Source organism: Palaemon carinicauda, chromosome 1 (genome assembly GCF_036898095.1).
Source record: "Palaemon carinicauda isolate YSFRI2023 chromosome 1, ASM3689809v2, whole genome shotgun sequence".
NCBI lineage: Eukaryota > Metazoa > Arthropoda > Malacostraca > Decapoda > Palaemonidae > Palaemon > Palaemon carinicauda.
Window position 1 is genome coordinate 59,130,041 of NC_090725.1, and position 21,979 is coordinate 59,152,019.

Below are 21,979 nucleotides of genomic sequence, written 5' to 3' on the forward strand. Positions count from 1 at the left end.
GAGCTGGTCGAGGGGGAGCTTCGGAGGAGGTTTGGGCGGTGAAAGAAGAATCCCGAGAACCTTCCTCCTTCAAGGCAACCCCCGAAGGAGAACGGTCTCTCTTGGACTTCTTACGCCGGCGGCCAAACCTCTCCCACTGGGAGGCAGACCACTCCCTACACTCACAACACGTGTTTTCCTGGTCACACCGTCGGCCCCGACACTGAGGGCAAAGGGTGTGAGGGTCCGTATCTAAGGCCGAAATAAAGGTCCCGCAAGGGCGGCCGGCAACACCAGGGCACGTACGCATTGTAATATAATAATATAATAATGAAAGTCAACTTCAAACCAACACACAAGCAGTAGAAAAGAAAAAGCAGAAAAAAAAGATTAAAGGCTGTCAACGAGGACGATGAACAGACACGTCTGTTCACCGCCGAGCCAAAAGTGAAAGTGAAGCAAGTCACCGGTGTGTGGGGGGGGGGAGGGGTAGCAAGCTACCCTTCCCCTACCCCCCGCTAACTAGCGCGAGGGTAATTAACCCCTTGTTAAAACTATTGGCTCGTCATTTCAGCTGCGCTAAAAGGTAAATCCAATGTAAATAGCGTGGTTTGTATTTCGGTTACGGAACAAATCAACTTTCAGATGCAGAGGCTCTAACCTGAGGAGTATCCTTTTTAGAAAAGCAATTGAGGAAGAAGGCCCACTTTGCTTGGTAGACTTCTGCAAAGGATATACACAGATATTCAGACATCTCCTTGACAGTTGTGAGGGCCAAATTTCCCTAATGATGATAGCTGACCCAGTAACTGGTGCCAATGATGTGCTGGTAGAGGTTGATAGTGTAGAAAATGGTGTGCTACTCTTCTAAGTCTTGTGACTAGATCGTTAGACAAAAAGACTCTTCCCTTTGTCAAGTCCACTAATACCCCTATATACTCAAGCCCTTGCTTGGGTCTGAGGCTGGACTTCACCATATTAAGGCCTACCCGAATCCCTGGATTGTGGCATAAGGAGAGAAGTTTGAGAATGAGATGGTCAGCTAATTGCACAAGTACCTCAGTACCCGAATCGTGTTGGCATGTGGCCAAATAGATACAAGTGCGAAAACTCCAATGAATACTCGGGAGTGATGAACAGGCCAAAGCATAGAACTAATGATGAAGCAAGAAGAATTTTTTTGATAACTGAAGGACTGCGATCTCGATATATGTATCTCTCAAGCCGAGAGAAAGCATATAATTGTTCTTCCAGATGGCCCCTCTTACAGTGGTTGCTGTAGTACAAACTACTTCAAGGAAGAGAGGTCGATTGTCAGTCTCCAGCGTCAAGTCGATTTTCCCACTAAGAAAAGGCAACCGTAGAAACCAGGAGATTCGTCCAGAACCCCTTGTAGTGTGCCCTTTTCCATGATCTTTGTATTTTCTATTTAAGAATCCGGTCTTTCTAATAATTTGAATGGTATGACAACAACTGCGTCGTTGGAGTCTGAGAGCCAGTGAATGGGGGGCGGCATCCGTGATTGCTAACCTCCACTGTACAGCCCTCAGTCCTGTGTACCGTCACCTTGCCAACTGCCTTGCGAGGCATCCCCCTACTTGTGGCAGTTGCATGAATTGATTTTCTTCCCTACTAGCTCCCATTCTTAGATGACATTAACAGGACAAAAGAATTTTGCCTAATCTTCATTTCTTCTAATAGATGGAGCTTTTGTTGAAGATGCTCAGCTTTATGAGCTGTAGGGCTGACTTCAAAGAAATCCTAGCCTTATTCCTTGAAGTTGGCTCTGCTGTTCCAGGCTTGTTAAATGTGACGGCATGATGGAGGACTTCCTCCACTTTTCCATAGTTCCTTCCACATTCCCTGGCTTATCGAGTGCTCCTCAAAGCCAGAGCCTCTCATTGATTAAAGTGTCTGGTGAATTTTGAAGCTGTAGAATCTCTCCGTTTCAGGACCTAGTTGGTCCACTGGTTGGCCAATTGGTGAGGAAGGAAGGTGACCTCCTTTGTTCCCGACAGAACTAGGTATGTAAGCAGCATCTTTTACACAGGATCAGACAAATCCTGAGAGAAAGCTTAGAAGACTATCATTCCTGAACAGTGGTCCAGCCATGATATCACTATAAGACTCTTCATTGCCATCCCCTGAAGGTAGATCTGGGGTTGGTGAATCCCTTAATAGAGATTTAGCTAAAATTAGTGCATGGTGCAAATTATGGGGTATGAAGTTGAATCCTAACAAAACTCAAAGTATGATTGTAAGTAGGTCAAGGACGGTGGCTCTTCAACATCCGGATCTCAGTATTGATAATGTTTCTTTAAATTTGTATGACTCTTTCAAAATTTTAGGTGTGATTCTCGACAGCAAATTTACTTTTGAGAAACATTTAAGGTCTGTGTCTTCTTCAATTGCACAAAAAATTGGCTTATTGAGAAAGTCTTTTAAGATTTTCAGTGATCAATCTATTCTGAAGAAGTGTTTTAATTCTTTCATTCTACCTTGTTTTGAGTATTGTTCTCCTGTCTGGTCTTCAGCTGCTGATTCTCATCTTAATTTGTTGGACAGAAACTTACGCTCTATTAAATTTCTTATTCCTGATCTAGATATTAATCTCTGGCACCGTCGTTCAATTAGTTCATTATGCATGTTGCATAAGATTTTTCATAACTCTGACCATCCTTTACATTCAGATCTCCCTGGACAATTCTATCCTGTTCGTAATACTAGGCAAGCAGTTAATTCTAATAGCCAGGCCTTCTCCATCCTGAGGCTCAATACTATGCAGTACAGTGAACCCTCGTTTATCGCGGTAGATAGGTTCCAGACCCGACCGCGATAGGTGAAAATCCGCGAAGTAGTGACACCATATTTACCTATTTATTTAACATGTATATTCACTTTTAAAACCTTCCCTTGTACGTAGTACTGTTAACAAACTACCCTTTACTGTACAGAACACTTAATGCATGTACTACAGTACCCTAAACTAAAACAGGCACAAATATTAAAGGCGACTTTACAGTATATCATGCGTTTCCTAAACACGCCAAAAAGCACGATAAAAAATGGCAACCAATGTTTTGATTACGTTTATCTCTGATCATAATGAAGAAACAAACACATTTACACATCTGTGTATAGGTTAGTTTTTGCATTGATTATATTGATTATTCAGTACAGTATGTTGATTTTGTTATTACCAATGTTTTACTTAATTTTTCTTAGGACTTCCAAATGAAATGTTTTTCTTTATGACGCCGCCTGAAACGACAGCGTCATAAAGTACGCTCAGTAAACAAACGAAGCCATTTAACGCGCATGATGAAAGTGATAAATAATGATATTACAGTAAAAGCTTTTATAAAATATGTTATTACAAATATTATTTACCGTATCTATATAAAATCATACATACGTAGCAAAGCAAGAAAACAATTTACGAGAGAGAGAGAGAGAGAGAGAGAGAGAGAGAGAGAGAGAGAGAGAGAGAGAGAGAGAGAGAGAGAGAGAGAGAGAGAGAGAGAGAGAGAGTTGTTTTACATACGTAAATGTAAATTTTAAACAAAAAAAAATAGCGCCATTTCATATAAAATAGATTATTACAAATATTTTACTTTATCATATTACAGTAGTCTGTATAATACTGTAAAGTTCAGTACAGTATGTTGTTGTTATAGTCGTGGCGATGAAATTCTCACGAAACAAAAACACGGCATTCGATTATAACAGCTGATTCATTCTCTCTCTCTCTCTCTCTCTCTCTCTCTCTCTCTCTCTCTCTCTCTCTCTCTCTCTCTCTCTCTCTCTCTCTCTCTCTCTCTCTCTCTCTCTCTCGTGTTATACAATACTTACATTTAGATGAAGAAACTAAAATTAGTTTTCTTAGTGTCAATTAAATACGAAACGAAAAAATTATGCCGAGTCTACATCCATTTCAATCATAGCTAAAAATACGGCAACCGATTTCATCAGCAAACCACTATTTTTTGGGAAACATTATTTTATTCTAGAAAATTGCTACTCTTTAAATAGTTAATTGCACATTAAGAAAGCGTGTACTTTTGTTTTTAAATTTCGGCTGTGTTTTAAAAATCGAGTATTGTTGACTTCTTTTTGTTTTACTTTTGGCTGTGATTAGATCAGCTGACATCTAGCTGCCGCTCTTGAGAGTGTATGAATACACTAACAAAGTATCGTTTATACCATTTCTTAACTTATTCAAACCGTCTACAGTATACAGTTGATATTACATAAGCACCAATGTGTTATAACCTATCAAATTTTTTTGTTTATTACATTTAAACCCCCCCTCTCTCTCTCTCTCTCTCTCTACCTCTCTCTCTCTCTTTCTCTGTCTCTACCTCTCTCTCTCTCTCTCTCTCTGTGGGCTACTTTTCACTACCTCCCATTCCTTACCTCTCTCTATCTCTCTAACGAATGATATCTTTGTTGCTCCTCAAAGTTTCATTTATATTGAAAATCAATCATGATTCAATTTTCCTTACTTTCTCCATTCTCGCACCATCGGTCACATCGCGGTATTTTCGAAATTTCCGGAAAATCCGCGATATATGTATATACATGCGTTATGAAAAAAATCCGCGAAGTGGTGAATCCGCGATGGTCGAACCGCGAAGTAGCGAGGGCTCACTGTACTCTAGAAGTTTTATTCCAGCTGTTACCAAGTTGTGGAATGATCTTCCTAATCGGATAGTTGAATCAGTAGAACTTCAAAAGTTCAAAGTTGGAGCAAATGCTTTTTTGTTGACCAGGCGGACATGAGTCTTTTTATAGTTTATATATGACATATTTGTTTTTGACGTTGTTAATAGTTTATATATGACATATCTGTTTTGACGTTGTTGCCTTTTTTAGAATGATTTATTGTTAATTTGTTCTCTTCATTTATTTATTTCCTTATTTCCTTTCCTCACTGGGCTATTTTTCCCTATTGGGGCCCCTGGGCTTATAGCATCTTGCTTTTCCAACTAGGGTTGTAGCTTGGATAGTAATAATAATAATAATAATAATAGCGTCCATATTAGCAGACTTCGATCCCAAAAAAGATCATAGATTGCAACCCCAGTCTCTACTGACATACCTGGTGTCAAGGTTGTGACTACTGTCAGCAGGCAGAGGTGAAGGACTGGATTTCTCTAGGACATAAAATTGTCTCTACCTAGGGAGCACTGGAGGGGAGATCTTTGTGAAAGGCTCGCACAAGCGAGGTCCTCCAGAAGGAAAATTGTGCATCTGTACTAACATTGCCTCCATTGCCAATTCTGACCATGGAAGTGCCCAAGAGGTTTTGACCACTGTGAGGTACCAAAAGGAAAGGAAAATTGTGCATCTGTATTAACATTGCCTCCATCGACAATTCTGATCATGGAAGTGCCCAAGAGGTTTTGACCACTGTGAGGTACCAAAAGGCTTCTTATTATAAGTTTTCCTTTACTTCCTCAGCACTCTTGTTGGTTCTTCAAGGCAATTAACCTCCATAATGAGATTCAACACCTTTGAAGTCTGATTTGGATTCTGGGTCCTCTGCCTCCACACACAGGTACAAGGCCTGTGTCAGGAGCTGCAGTTTTAATTGTGCTGGGAGCTACAGTTTCGATTGTGTCTAAGGTGCCAGGAGCTGCAGTTTTTACTGTGTCTAATGACTCCTCAATCTCAGGAAAGTTAGGTAGATTTAGTAGTATTTGTTTCTGAACCCAGTACCAAGCCTGATTGCTACCTTGGATATTCTTCCTATATGGGGGCATCTATAGCCAGCCTTGAAACCCCCTTACACGCTGTGCTAGCCGTGTTCATATGTAATCGATGATTCAGAGTCCAAATACTGCATTCTCATAGACACATTGCTCCAAAGCACACACTCAAACTGAAGGAAGTAGTCTCTATTCAGAAAGAAGAGCTTGTTAACAATGATAACGTCTTCTTCCAAACTCCTAATGGGGACAACAATTGTGAACACTGTCGCAATGGTGTTGTTATAGGACAATGAAGATTATGACTTTTTCAAGTTATTAATTACAATAGATAAAGAAACTTTTAAAGTTAAGTTTGTTCAACCTTAGATAAGCAAACAATAGAAAATGATGGAAAAGTAATCAAAAGCCAAGCAATTCAAACCAGTGGCCAAATGTCTGTTCTCACTGATTGCTAAAATCAGAATAATTGCTGAGTGAGCAAGCAGGGGGCAGGGCCTTATCCGTTTCTGGCCGGTAGTTTAAACCTTGTTATAATTTATTCTGTATAGAGGACAAAGGTTTGTATTTGTACCAGAACAAAGAACAAATTTAAGTGATGACTTGTTAGCCATATTACTGTAATGACATTATGTGGAATAAGTTTTGTATCTTTTTAATAATGCAATTCTTTAACTCTTTTTAAATTACATTCACTTGAAAAAACAAGACAATGTAATAACAAAAAAAAATTCTTACTTTATCTATAGCTTTTCCAACTTTGGAGACAGATGAATGAAGATCTCTGTGTTCTGTACTTAATCTTGTGACAGCTTCTTTCACACGTCCAACAGCTTGACTTAAAATGACTGCTTGAGCTTCTGTGATGTCTCCACTGCCAACTAAAGAAAAAAATTAATTCAAAAAGCAAATTAAAAATAACTTTCTACTAGGCAAGACAACCAACAAGAGCTAAATGTCAGTTATTGCAAAATTAGCATTTAATTCTACCAGCCAAACAACTACCAAATCACAAATTTTTTAAGTATTTTGTATTTTATCCTAACTATACAAAGCTGAGTTCTTTAATTGTAGTATGCTTTCAACAATACTAGAACTCGGTGGTTAAAATTCCCAGTGTTGTCGGTAGTTACTGGCAGGTTGCACGGAAGACCCCAGACTTGCTTGAGGTGGGAAGTGTAACTTGACAGACTCGGGTTTGTATAGCTTGGAAAAATGATATTTTAATTATAAAATAAATTTTTGAATATACTTACCCGGTGAATATATAATAGCTGCAACTCTGCGGCTCGACAGAAAACACACTCAAAAAACTCGCGAGCGATCGCTATGAAGGTTGCGGGTGTGCCCACCAGCGCCAACTGTCGGCCAGATACCACTCTTGTATGTAAACAAAACCTTCAATTCTTCTCGTCCCGCTGCGTCTCTATTGGGGAGGAAGGGAGGGTCATTTAATTTATATATTCACCGGGTAAGTATATTCAAAAATTTATTTTATAATTAAAATATCATTTTTAAATATTTAACTTAGCCGTTGAATATATAATAGCTGATTCACACCCAAGGAGGTGGGTAGAGACCAGAGTTAATTATGTTTACAGCGTATAAGCTAAGAGTTTTTTCATTTTGACAGTTATCAATATAACAAAACCAAAATATATAGGTACCTGGTAAGGAAGTTGACTTAGACGATTACTCTGCCTTGTAAGTCTGTCTTCCTCACGGAGCCCAGCGATCCTCTTAGGATGCTGAAAGACTCCCAGGAGCTGAAGTATCAAGGGTTGCAACCCATACAACAGGACCTCATCAAACCCCTAATCTGGGCGCTCTCAAGAAATGACTTTGACCACCCGCCAAATCAACAAGGATGCGAAAGGCTTCTTAGCCTTCCGAACAACCCATAAAACAATATTAAAAACATTTCAAGAGACAGATTAAAAGGATATTGGAATTAGGGAAGTGTAGTGGTAGAACCCTCACCCACTACTGCACTCGCTGCAACGAATGGACCCATTGTGTAGCAGTCCTCGTAAAGAGTCTGGACATCTTTTAAGTAAAATGACGCGAACACTGACTTGCTTCTCCAAAAAGTCGCGTCCATAATACTTTGCAGAGATTTATTTTGCTTGAAGGCCACGGAGGTTGCTATATCTCTAACTTCGTGCGTCTTAACCTTAAGCAAACATCGGTCTTTCTCATTCAAGTGAGAATGAGCTTCTCGTATTAAAAAAATCTGATAAAATATGACAAAGCATTCTTTGACATAGGCAATGAAGGTTTCTTAACTGAGCACCATAATGCCTCAGATTTCCCTCGTAATGACTTAGTACGAGCTAAATCGAACTTAAGAGCTCTAACAGGACATAATACTCTTTCCAGTTCGTTGCCTACGATCTCTGATAAGCAAGGAATATCAAAAGATTTAGGCCAAGGACGAGAAGGCAGTTCATTTTTGGCCAGGAAAACAAGTTGAAGTGAACAAGTGGCTTTTTTCTGTAGAAAAGCCGATGTTCTTACTGAAGGCATGAAGTTCATTGACCCTTTTAGCCGAAGCCAAGCACACTAGGAAAAGTGTCTTGAGGGTGAGATCCTTCAGGGAGGCTGAATGTAATGGCTCAAACCTGTCTGACATGAGGAACCTTAGGACCATGTCTAAGTTCCATCCAGGAGTTGCCAAACAACGTTCCTTAGAGGTCTCGAAAGACTTAAGGAGATCTTGGAGATCTTTATTGTTGGAAAGATCTAAGCCTCTATGTCGAAAGACCGAAGCCAACATGCTCCTGTAGCCCTTAATCGTGGGAGCTGAAAGGGAGTGAACCTTTCTCAGATGTAAAAGAAAATCTGCGATTTGGGCTACAGAGGTACTGGACGAGGACACAGATGCTGACTTGCACCAGTCTCGAAAGACTTCCCACTTCGACTGGTATACTCTAATGGTAGAAGCTCTCCTAGCTCTTGCAATCGCACTGGCTGCCTCCTTCGAAAAGCCTCTAGCTCTTGAGAGTCTTTCGATAGTCTGAAGGAAGTCAGACGAAGAGCGGGGAGGCTTTGATGGACATTCTTTACGTGGGGCTGACGTAACAGATCTACCCATAGAGGAAGACTTCTTGGAAAGTCTACCAGCCATTGAAGTACCTCGGTGCATCACTCTCTCGCGGGCCAGAGGGTAGCAACCAACGTCAACCTTGTCCCTTCGTGAGAGGCGAACTTCTGCAGTACCTTGTTGACTATCTTGAATGGTGGGAATGCATATAAGTCCAGAAAAGACCAATCCAGTAGAAACGCGTCTATGTAGATTGCTTCTGTATCTAGGACTGGAGAGCAATAGATTGGTAACCTTTTGGTCAACGAGGAGGCAAAGAGGTCTATGGTGGGTTGACCCCAAGTAGCCCAAAGACTCTTGCCCACGTCATTGTGGAGGGTCCATTCCGTGGGTATCACCTGACCCCTCCGACTGAGACAGTCTGCCAAGACGTTCAAGTCCCCCTGGATGAATCTCGTCAACAGGGAGATGCCTAGAATTCTTGACCATAAAAGAAGGTCCCTTGCGATCTCGAGCAGCGTGAAGGAGTGTGTGCCTCCTTGCTTGGAGATGTACGCTAAAGTTGTGGTGTTGTCTGAGTTGCCTCTACCACTAAGTTTCGAAGAAGCCTTCTAATATCATCAAGGCCAAGTGGACTGCTAATAGCTCCTTGCCGTTGATGTGCATGCTCTTCTGACTTGAGGTCCACAGACCCGAGCATTCCCGACCGTCCAGGGTCGCACCCCAACCCAAATCCGACGCGTCTGAGGACAACACGTGGTTTGGGTTCTTGACTGCTAGGGATAGTCCCTCTCTCAGACTGATATTGCTGTCCCACCATTTCAGGCATGCCTTTACTGGTTCGGAGACTGGGAATGATACCGTCTCTAATGTCTTGTCCTAGTTCCAGTGAAAGGCTAGATGGAACCGGAGAGGCAGAAGGTGTAGTCTCCCTAGTGAGACAAACTGCTCCAGGGATGAGAGAGTCCCTACGAGACTGTTCCAACTCCTGACTGAATAAACGTTTCGTTTCAGCATTAGTTGGACTTCGAGCAGGGCTTGACTGCGAATCTCCATCCCCAAATATAGAATAATCTGGGATGGGATCAGTTGGGACTTTTAGGTTGACCAAAAGTCCCAACTCCCTGGCCAGACTCAACGTCCAATGTAGATCCTGCAGACAGTGAAGACTGGACGATGCTCTGAGAAGCCAGTCGTCCAAGCACAGGGAGGCTCGGATCCCCGATAGATGGAGGGATTTTGCCACATTCCTCATGAGCCTCGTAAACACGAGAGGCGCAGGACTGAGGCCAAAGCACAGGGCTCGAAACTGGTACCCCCACATTCCTGTAAACAAACCTCAGAAACGGTTGGGAATCCGGGTGTATAGGAATGTGGAAGTATGCCTCCTGAAGGTCGAGAGAGACCATCCAGTCGCCTTCCATAAATGCTGTCAAGACAGCCTGGTAGACTTCATCGTGAAGTTTGTCTTGACAATGAACACATTGAGCGCACTTGCCTCTTACGTACTCCTGCAGTGAACATGGCTGCTAAATCATGGAGCCATCCCTGAGGGACTTGTTCCTGCAGAGAACGTGGCTGTCAGATCATTGAAGCCATCCCTGAAAGCCTTGTTTATGCATGACATAATTGTACAGCAAAACTTCAAAGGCTCGAAAATAGCTGTGAAGTCGACCTGTAAAATCTTGGAGCGTCTCATGGCCAGGCGCCAGGGAGAGTCTATGAGGTTTGAGAAGTCTATCTGGGCAGAGGCAGGAACTCCCAAGCCGAGAACTTCTCTCGTGGCATATCAGACTCTCGCTCTATAAGCCAGTTTAAAAGAAGGGAAAGCAAAGCCTGTCTCCCCCAAACTCCTCCTGGTGATAAACCAGTCGCCTAGCAAACGTAAAGCTCTCTTAGAAGAGCGAGAGAGCACTAGCTTATAAAACAACGGCTTCGAAGTAGCTAGGCCTAGTGTAAGCTCTGACGTTTAGGCGAACGAGGAGCAGCAGTTACAAAAAGATCCGGACAAAGATCCTTAAAAATCAGCATGATTTATTTAAAGTCCATAGAGGGCTAAGCAGCTTTAGGCTCCTCTCCGTCTGACAGAGTCCTCAAGGGAATATCAGTAGGAGGGGGAACAGCAACTTCCTCATCTGAAGGAACCTTGTCCGATAATAGCCGAGTCTCAAGCAAGGGAGAGACCTATCGTGGTGGCAATGCTTTACAAGCAGAGTCCACACGCACTGGTACATTAGTAGAGGACCAGGACGCAACGTCATGTAACTGCTTGACAGTCTGTGAACTGTCAACAACAACAGGTGCGTGAGACCAGGACGCAACGTCATGTAACTGCTTGACAGTCTGTGAACTGTCAACAACAACAGGTGCGTGAGGACGCACAGCGTCCACTCGAGACTGCTTTGACCGCCTAGACTGAGCAGTCAAAACAACTCTAGAATGCGGAGGTTGACGCTCAGCGTCAAAACAAGTCAACTCCGATTGTTAGCGAACGTCCTCAACGTCAACAGGAGCATCAGCAAGTGGCCTAACGTCCAAATGTGGCTGAAAATCCACACGAGACCGCATCGAGTGTGGTTCTAAACAACCTGACTGACGTGACTTGGCTACGCCAACGTCAACAGGACGCACAAAGGAACGTTAGGGTGGCTGAAGGCCAGGATCTCGATGAGATAAACGGCTAGGCTCAACGGACTTATCGGCAGAATAGTCTTCCATAAGCGAGGCAAGCTTATTCTGCATGTCTTGCCGTACAACCCATTTAGGATCAACGGGAATGGTTGCGGTAAGAGACGAGGGTAATGTCTGTGACCGCAAAACCTTGCCTACAAAAAGACTCTCGGAGTCTGTGTTACGCTTTTGTTAAGCGGCGAGCAGTCTTCCGATGACTGCATAGGGTCAGAGCTGTCCTAATGGTTAAAACCAGGACGCTGGACCTGTCCTGAAAGGACTGACTTTCGCTTAAAGGGCCTCGAAACCTTGTTCCACGGTTTCTTATGCGAAAAGCCTTCGGATGATGAGGAGAAAATCGTCTCTCTCGCCTTATGGTAGGGGTGATCTTGGTAAGATACACCCGATACCATAGAGGGAACGTCTGTTCGCTGATCAAGGCCTCTCGAACCCATAAGTCATACGACATTACTTCTCCCCTGGGCTTGGGAGCTTGCAAGAGGTCCCGGACTAGGCGAACGACAGGCACGAACAGACGAACCCTCGGTCGCAACACTGATAACACTTTGCGCAATATCACTTTATCACTACGATTTTCTGTTTTGCACTTATTTCACTGAAATCGAATTTTTTAACAATTCACATTAGGTATGAATAAAACTGATTTCTACCTGAAGCACGCAATTCTACCCTCATCAAAAGGTTGTAATTGCGAAATCAGTCGTATAATGTAAGCACATTAATACCTGCAAAAAAACAGTAAACATATTTTAAGATAAAAAAATCAGTGGCTGGGGAAGAGACTAAACACTAGTTCATTCAAAACTACGTTTTCAATCTCTCACCGTACATTGCCTTGGGACGAGAATAAAAAACTAAAAACGTTTTATCCTTTCTCCCCGTACAGAGACTAGGGACGAGAGTAACTCGAGAACAACGTTACCCGCTTGGGACGAGATAAAGATCGGAACGTTTTCTCTCCTCTCTCTCCCTCCGTCTCTATCTCTCTCTCTCTCTCTCTTGATTTCGCACCTAAGAGAAGAGCCCACTTACGTTTCGTCAAAAAAACAGGTTATTTGACCAAAGGAAAAAACTGAAAGGTTTTTCAATTAAAAAGTTCCTTTAAAATAGAATTTAAAACATTTAAGCTTTGAAAGAAGAATGAACAAAACGTCAGAATCAATTTACTCTTTCTGCAAAGTGAAACCGTGATACTCTCTCTATCGTAACGATAGAGCGCAAACTGCGTAGCATAAATAAACTAAACGTTAGTTCATCTTTGAAACAGTACGAAGACTATTCAAAGAAAATCTTTCATAAAATATCTATTAAAAAATATTCATTTAATAAGTTTTAAATCATTAGCTCTTTAAAAGCTATTTACGATTGAAAGGGCTCAACGTTGTTTAACTTCGGTTTCCAAGTTAGGACCGCCTACTCTCAGGAAAGGTCGCATATAAACAAATCATTAAAATTTATTTTGATGTTTATTATAAATGGAAAGCTAATCGAAGAGGCCTAATCAAGGCGGTTGAGATATAAAATATATACAGTAGAGGAAAATCTATAATTAATTTATAACGTGATAAGATAATTGCTAAAAGCCTAAACACACTTCCGTACTGAGGGAAGGGTCGGCCATTTAAAAGTCAAGGAAAGTCCAAAAAACAATCCAAAGTCATCAAAAATGAAATCTATCCAAAAATGAGTTCAAGATTTAAGTTGAAGATAAAACACCTGTACTGCGAAAGCTCAAACCAAAATGAAGTACTTCACCAAATATGTTAAGAAAACTCCAGGTTCTACAGCGAGTATGAATACGTCTTGTCGTCAACATCGACAGAGAAGAATTGAAGGTTTTGTTTACATACAAGAGTGGTATCTGGCCGACAGTTGGCGCTGGTGGGCACACCAGCAACCTTCATAGCGATCGCTCGCGAGTTTTTTGAGTGTGTTTTCTGTCGAGCCGCAGAGTTGCAGCTATTATTTATTCACCGGCTAAGTTAAATATTTAAAACTACAAATTACTTAAAAAAATATAACAAATTTGTAAGTAATTTGTATTTTTCCTAGTATACAAACCTGGAGCTATTTATACGGTATACTTTCGCCATAGCTCAAACAAGAGCCATGGTAATTTTAGTGAGGGATAACTACCCCATCCGGTAGTTAGCGGGTGGGGGATGGGGTAGACTGGCTACCACGATCACTCACACCTCTCGGCTGAGTAACCACTTTGCTTTATGGCAGGACTTCTTGGGGGACAGGGTGGCAGGCCAATTTGTATAAAAAGCTCCAGGTGTGTATACTAGCAAAAATACAAATTACTCACAAATTTGTTATTTGTTCCAAAGTAGATACAAACCCTCCGCTATTTATAGGGTGACTTACTCTTAGGAGGGAGGAAGTCCTCACCAACTGGCCTTGGTCATGACCCGGGGTCCTCTTTATTTTGATCTGTGATCGATAGTAGAAGGGACCCTACCCTCGCTAAAATCAAGTGCCGATATGAGGTAATGCACTGATAGCGGCCTGCAGAAGCTTGTGTGTGAGTGGAACTAACAGTGTGGCTTGTCTTTAACATAGGAACTTGAGTACAAAACCTATTGTTCTTAAGACTTACCCAATACCCTCCCTTAAAAGGTATTGGGGACGTAACAAAGTATTCTTCTATACTTAGGAGGCACAAGGGAAATGGGTTTTACCTGCAGCGAGGTGAGGTCAGCTATACTGAGGCTTGCGGAGCTGTTTTCCCCAGAGGGGAGAAGTGAAAGGAAGAAAGGAGCCAGGCATTCTTACTCATTCACCCCAGACTAATCCAGGTAACCTCAGCCCTCAACCCTCTCCTACTTGTCCATCAAGGAGCCCGAGGCCTTTAGACCATTTGTTGTACGACAACCACAGGACCGATGGAAAAGGTCTCCATGTTCTTGTGGATTACATCTTTGCAGGTAGTGGGCCGTGAAGGTCGACTGACGCTTCCACATGCCCACTTAAAGTATCTGCGCCACAGAGTAGTTTCTTGAACGCCAGGGACGTAGCAACGCCACTGACGTTATGAGCTCTGGGTCTTAGGATGGAGGAGAGTCTAGATTGAGAGCAACCTCAATTGCCTTCCGGTCCCAGAGGGGAAGGAAATCCTTGAGATCCTCCACATGACCGTCCCCGTGCTGGTCAACAGTGCCGACACACGGAGGCGAGCTGGTATCGTTCTCTTAAAGTAACCCCATAGACTCCTCACTAGGTAAAACCCCTGTTGATGGGTTTTCGGTTACCGAACGAAGACTCTTTATTCGAAATGGGCTGCACCTAGGGTAAAACACACTCGGATTTTGAGTCTTAGCAATCCACTCAGGGACGCCGCTGAGGATTACTTCTCCCCATCTCCTAGAGTAGGAGATATCAGAAGATGGATCATACAACACACTAACTCTCTTGGTCAAAACCCAAGTGAGTAGAAAGGTCGTCTTCCGTGTAAGGAAGTGATCTGCTGCCTGGCATAAAGGTTCGTAGAGAGGGGCCTTCAGAGACTGAAGGACCCGAACTGTGTTCCCAGGAGGAGGTTGAGATCCGACGGGGGATAAATTATCTCAAACTTGAATAAGATAAGGCATCGATGGGAGAGAATCCCCTTCCACGACATCAGTCACAAAGGACCGAACACTTTGACTGGAAGACCGCGCTGAAAAGTGTCTGAGGTGCCTTGACATCTTTTCAGCAACTCATTGCAAAAGGCCTCTCTAAGAGAGGTGGTGTAGGATCATCCCAGGCATGAAGTCGAAGCAAAGCTAAGGCTTAGGAAAGTGTTAGCATGTGGCTGCTTGGAAGATCGTGTCGTGGAGGAAGATCCCTCGGAACTCCGTCAGGAGCTGTAGAAGGTACGGGAACCATTCTGCGGGTTGCCATAGCGAAGCTATTGGAACTCTGTCAGGGGCTTCAGAAGGTCTGGGAACCATTCTGTGAGATGCCATAGCGAAGCTATTGGAGTCATTGATAAGATCTTGCTTATCCTGAATTGGCTGAGGACTTTTTCACCAGACCGAATGGGGAAAAAAGGCACACCTCTAGGCCGCCCCACCGATCTTGGAATACATCTTGATTGAGGGCCTGGTGTTCCGGGACTTGGGAACGGTCGAGCAGGAGCCTGAAGTTCAGGGCCACTGCGAGCATAGCCACAGTCGGGGACCTCACAAAGTTAAGACTTTGTTGGATATAAGATGATTCCAAGACACTGGGAGGCCACTATCTGGGTGGTTTTGCAAGCACATTCCTGCACCAGGAATGACATGAGCAGATGGGGGTAGCTAGTTGTTCTCTGTCCATCTGAGGCTTTGTACTGCTAGATGGTTCTCTCAGAGAGGTGAATGCTGGTAACTTTCTGAATCGGGCCAACGGACGAGGCTGGAATGGTGCGGCATATGACCCCCCCCCCTCTCTTTTGATGCATTAAAGAGAGCATCAGATCCAGAGGGAAGACGAGAAGACAGGCCTCTTTCCAGAAGCTCTCGTCTGCCACCCATCATCCGTGGATTGTCCAGCGGTGAGGGGGGGGGGGGGGGGGAGTGCATAGCAATAAATACATCTCGAGATGATGTCAAAACGTGTAACTATTTACACGTTCTTACAATGAAGAGGAACAGCCTGTCCTCCCTCCAACTGCCACTAATCCAGTGTGGTTGGCCGAATAAAACCGATACCAAACGGTAAACCAGTTAATCAGTACAGCTTACGTTATAATAGCGAGTCTCCATAGAGATCGCTTTCCGGACAAGAGACTACGGTAATCACCGAAAGCATCCAACCAAACCCAAGAGAAGATTGAGACGTATCTTCAATCTATTGTTGGATGGGTAAAAAGCATAAGTCTATTACGGAGTAGTAACACCGAACTGTGAGCATGACAAGAATACATGCGTAGTTCGACTTAAAAGTCATGTCCGAAACTCAGTTGGAGAATGTTGAAAACATTTATAACAGAGGTTTCTCCTTAGGACAAAAAAATGTTCGTACTTCTACGTCTCCGATCGGTAAACTAGCATTTATATTAAATGTTCCCTACTAGGGAACAAACATGCTTATGAGAAGTTTCCAGCCAAAACCTTTGTAGGAGACTAAGACCTCTGATCAGGGGAAAGGAGAGAGAGAGAGAGAAAAAAAAAAAAAAATGCCTATAAGGAGGCAGAACGTAAATGCTGTATGTCTGGTTACAGGAAAGTAGCCAAGTAATGTACTGAATGACCTGGTTTCAGTAAAGGATATAAATATACAACTTAATAGAATGGAGTTCTAATTGCAAGATGTATATAGCCCTTATTGGCAGAAAGATTGCTTGCACGCATATATGTACTTGTCCATTTGCGCTAGTGCATGCCTTTTCTCTGCCTCTAAGAAACATTTGAAACGAATCCGGTTGCGGGAATAATGTATGTGCGACGAATCGCAAATTATTTCCCCAAGGAATTTTGATCGTTGACCAACTGTAATATTTTTTTGAATGAGACCGCACGTTCTCAAACAAAATATACAGTCATAGAAGCAATCCTTTCCCCTTTGGTTTACCCCTCCTCTTTATGTGAGGGGCTAGCCAGTGTTCATTACACAAAAACGGATGTATGGTTACCTGTGGGCGGGGTGTGAAACGTTCGTAAACGTAATGAAAAGTTGCCCACGCTGTTACTATCGTTCTTTTAACGTCAGCTAATAATGTTCCTTCGGGACTAATTGTTCGAAACAATAACCCTGTAAGGATAAAATAAAAAAGTCTCAAAAGCCTATCGTGTAAAACAGCAAGTCGTTGTACCCAGGGTACAATGACAGGGGAGGCTGACTCCATCAAACGGTAGAACCAGAGTTTAAGACAATAACCTCGCGGTTTCGTCTTGGCTAGAACGCATGCTCCGGGAAAGCTTACGGCCTTCATGAAGTTTTAACAACACCCATTGAAATTCTGTAAAACTTCTCATGAACGAGTCTCACGAAAAGGGTGAAGTCTCATGTGGGGGTTTGCTTCAAGAAGACCAGACATAATTGCCATCGACCGCTAACCCGAAGGAGTTGCCATCGAACACTTTCTCACTAGTGAAAAAACTACCATCTAATTCAGGCAAGGCCTGCCAGGGGAAAGGAACTGGAATGTAAAGAATTGTTTTCATTCACCGCTAATTTCCGCTGCTAACCAAACCACTCGAGGTGGGAAGGTGGAAGGAAGATGACAGTGGTTCTTTTGAAAAACGAAAGGATAGGTGCTGGCAAAATCAGACTAGCTGACATAGTAATCAGCTGAGAGTGTAGAGTGACGTATTAGGTCACACATTTGGAACACCCATCCCGTAGGGGGGGAGGTCGACCATAGAGTTTTCAGAAAAAACTCTGGATCGTGGAAACCGAGAGATTCAGATGAGATCCTAGAGGTTCAGAATCTATTTATGAATTCCTTTCTCACGACCTTAAGGGATGTTGCGAGGAGAACCCGCAGGAACTCTGTCACTGATTCCAGATAGAATTTTTAGGAATCAAGTTACGTGACCCGGACCCAAAGGAACTGTGTCATAGTTACATGTAGAGAGTCGGAAACCCTTAGGCAGCAGGCATCCCTCCGTCATATGAGTAAAACTCTTGATGACAATGGGGGCGCGCGAACACTTCACAGGACGAGAGTTCGAAAACTCTCTGTCATGAGAGTAAAACTCTTGTGCACGCGTGAACACTTCGCGCAATGAGAGTTCGAAAAACTCTCTGTTATAAGAGTTGTTCGCACACTTCAACTGATTGAGTGCGCCTAGTTGTTCATGCGCGCCAATATGGTCGTGAGTGCACGCAATGTTGGTCGTGCGCGCCACATCGGCCGTGGGCACCAATATGGCCATGCATGCCAATCCCGTGGTGCGAGCATAAGGTTGGTCGTGCGAGCCAGGTCGGCCATGTTCGCATAAGGTTGGTCGTGCACGCCAATTTGGTTGTGCGCGCGATAGCTCTCAGTGTGGCGAGAGTACTCACTACTACGTTCACCCGAAGGTTCACGATAGCCTGTGTTGTGTGAGCGCGAACGATCAACACAATGAGAGTCCGCAAACTTTGTCATATAAGTATGACTATGATCACGAGAGCCCAAAGGTTCAGCGTGAACTGTGTTGTGAAACCTCAGAAGGTCAGCGCAAACGAGAATCGGGAGTTTCTCTGTCACGAGACCACGAAGGATCAGTGTGACTAAGGGCACGAGAGACCAAAGGCCTGACGTAGCCTGTGTTGCGAGACCCTGAAGGATCAGCGCAACGAGAAACCGAAGTTTCCCTGTCACAAGTCACCGAAGTGTCAGAGTGACTAAAGTTACGAGAGCCCAAAAGTACTGCGTAACTAATGTTATGAGACCCCGAAGGGTCAGTGTACCAAGAAACAGAAGTTTCCTTGTCACAAAACACCAAAGTGTCAGAGTGACTAAAGTTACGAGAGCCAAGGGTTCAGCATAACTAATGTTAAGAGACCCAGAAGGGTCAGAGTAACGAGAAACCGAAGTTTTCCTGTCACAAAGCACAGAAGTGTCAGATTGACTAAAGTTACGAGTGCCCAAGGATTCAGCGTAACTAAAGTTACAAGAACCCGAAGGGTCAGCGTAATGAGAAACCGAAGTTTCCCTGTCACAAAACACCAAAGTGTCAGTGACTAAAGTTACGAGAGCCCAAGGGTTCAGCGTAACTAGTGTTACGAGATCCAGAAGGGTCAGTGTAACGGGAAACCGAAGTTTCCCTGTCACAAAACAGTAAAGTGTCAGAGTGACCAAGTTACGAGAGCCCAAGGGTTCTGCGTAACTAATGTTACGAGACCCCGAAAGGTCAGCGTGATTGATGGTACAAGTTCCCGAAGGCTCAACGTTACCAACGTTAAGAGAGCCTGAAGGTTCAGTGTAACTGAAACCCGAAGGTTTCGAGCGGAGTACCGAAGGACTCCTACTGTCATGAGAACTCGCAGGATCAACACGACGAGAGCCCGAAGGCTCACGATCACGCCAGCCTAAAGGGTGATTGTAATGAGACCCCGAAGGGTTAAGTAGAACCAGCAGGTTCAAAGATGACACCTCCGCAGGAGAGGTTTGTTCTCTGGAAGGAGAACGTCGCTTAAGATAAGGCTCTCACTTCACCCCTGAAGGAGAACCATAAGTGTATCGGGGGACCGCCGATGCCCAGAGGCGGTCTTCTCTCGAGAACGAGAGTCGTTCCCTTGAAGGGGTAACTTGCTTCGGAGAAAGCTCTGCCACTGCCCATGGTGGATCAGCAAACTCCTACAAGTTATTTCTCGTGAACGAGAGGGTAGTTCTCCCGAAGGAGATCGCCTAAGACAAGCTTTCTCCCAGCTCTAGGGGAATAAAGCATAGGCGTAAAATATCTCTCGTGAACAAGGGAGAAGTCCTCCCGAAGGAGTACATCCCCTAAGACAAGCTTTCTCCCAGCTCTATGGGAAAAAAGCATAGGCTTAATAATATCTCTCTCGCGAACGAGAGAGAAGTCCTCCCGAAGAAGGACATCGCCTAAGACAAGCTTTCTCCCAGCTCTATGGGAAAAAAGCGTAGGCGTAATTATCTCTCTCTCGCGAACGAGAGAGAAGTCCTCCCGAAGGAGGACATCGTCTAAGGCAAGCTTTCTTCCAGCTCTATGAGAAAAAAGCGTAGGCGTAATAATTTCTCTCTCTCTCGCGAACGATAGAGAAGTCCTCCCGAAGGAGGACATAGCCTAAGGCATGCTTTCTCCCAGCTCTATGGGAAAAAAGCGTAGGTGTAAAAACATCTTGAGAGAGAGAGAGAGAGAGAGAGAGAGAGAGAGAGAGAGAGAGAGAGAGAGAGAGAGAGAGAGAGTTCCCTCGAAGGAGGAACTTCAAGTTGAAGGTTGACAGCGAATGCTACCTTGTAACGTGAGCAGCTCACGAGCTACCACATGGAGCGCAGGATAGCGAACAGGGCGGCCGTAGCCATCGGCCTTGTGTTCTACGTCGCTGCTACCTGTGAAAGGAAAGTTGTGATCAATTACAATTCATGCTCCGCTGCACAACTTACACTATTCGGGGAATAAGTCACCTTCCTCGTAAGATAATTCCTCGAAAGGGAACTGAACTGTTATACACTTTAATTCAGTAATGAAACAAACACATGTCAGTGTTGAGAACCTGCCGACCATCAGCGCAGGGTAGGGCGGCAATGACAACTCCCTTACGGTGGAGGCAGTCAGATACGTTGTCAACAGAAATTAAAGTTACAAGAATCTAACAACATAAACATATGTTTCCATTTATACACATATACACTCATATATATGTAAGATAAATGAAAACACACACACAAGAGAAAGAGAAAAATTACAGAAAAACAATCAAGGCAAGTCTTTGCGGGAGAGAAAGGCAGCATGTCCGTCCTCTAACGAGCCATAAAGTAAAGTGGTAACTCAGCCGAGAGGTGTGAGTGCGCGGAGTAGCCAGTCTACCCCATCCCCCACCCGCTATTTAGCGGATGGGGTAGTTATCCCTCATTACAATTATCATGGCTCGTCTTTCAGCTACGCCGAAAGTATACCCTATAAATAGCGGAGGGTTTGTATCTTCGTCGGAACAATTGTCATTTGTTCTTAGATGAATACAAACACTAGTCCTTTATTGGGATGTATTGTACCCTAAAGAGGGAGAAAGTCCTTATAACCAACTACAGTAGCTAGTTTACTTTCCCAGGAAATGTTAAAGCATTTTGGTCCTAAAAAGTGGTGACTCCTGTCAACCTCATAACTGTGACATAAAGATGAAGCAGGTATTAAGCTAGGTCACTACCATGGAATGGTATGCAGACAAAGAAGAACCAATATCTGCGTGGAGGATATGTTGTCTAAATGTATGGTCATATGAGAACATGAATGCATACATTTGCCCATCCTACCCCTCTTTTGGGAATGGGAGAGATACTTCTAAACAAACTTATTGCTAAGAAAGAGTTGCTCAGTCACTTAGCTCACCAGCATCCATACTCTATTTCATCAAATAATTGGAGCGACTGCTGCACCTTAAGGAAGGGAAAGAAAGAAGAGAAAAAAGGACAGTCTATTACACCTTGCATTCTGGACTTATGTCATGACCGCAATCTTAGATGAGATGCTACTTGTCCCACGTAGTAGCTATTATTATTATTATTATTATTATTATTATTATTACTATCCAAGCTACAACCCTAGTTGGAAAAGCAAGATGCTATAAGCCCAAGGGCCCCAATAGGGAAAAATAGCCCAGTGAGGAAAGGAAATAAATAAATGAAGAGAACAAATTAACAATAAATCATTCTAAAAAAGGCAACAACGTCAAAACAGATACTGTATGTCATATATAAACTATTAACAACGTCAAAAACAAATATGTCATATATAAACTATAAAAAGACTCATGTCCGCCTGGTCAACAAAAAAGCATTTGCTCCAAATTTGAACTTTTGAAGTTCTACTGATTCAACTACCCGATTAGGAAGATCATTCCACAACTAGGTAACAGCTGGAATAAAACTTCTGGAGTACTGCATAGTATTGAGCCTCAGGATGGAGAAGGCCTGACTATT

General features: G+C 43.4%; 1 protein-coding gene across 1 annotated transcript in view; it reads right to left on the bottom strand.

Moving 5' to 3' along the window:
• The window catches only part of LOC137648558 (E3 ubiquitin-protein ligase RMND5A-like), a 75,380-nt gene that overhangs the window by 40,730 nt on the left and 12,671 nt on the right, over positions 1 to 21,979 (bottom strand). The window contains exon 2 of the mRNA XM_068381475.1: positions 6,429 to 6,571. Within this exon, the coding sequence (XP_068237576.1) occupies positions 6,429 to 6,571 (143 nt within the window). The remainder of the gene's footprint in view (positions 1 to 6,428; positions 6,572 to 21,979) is intronic.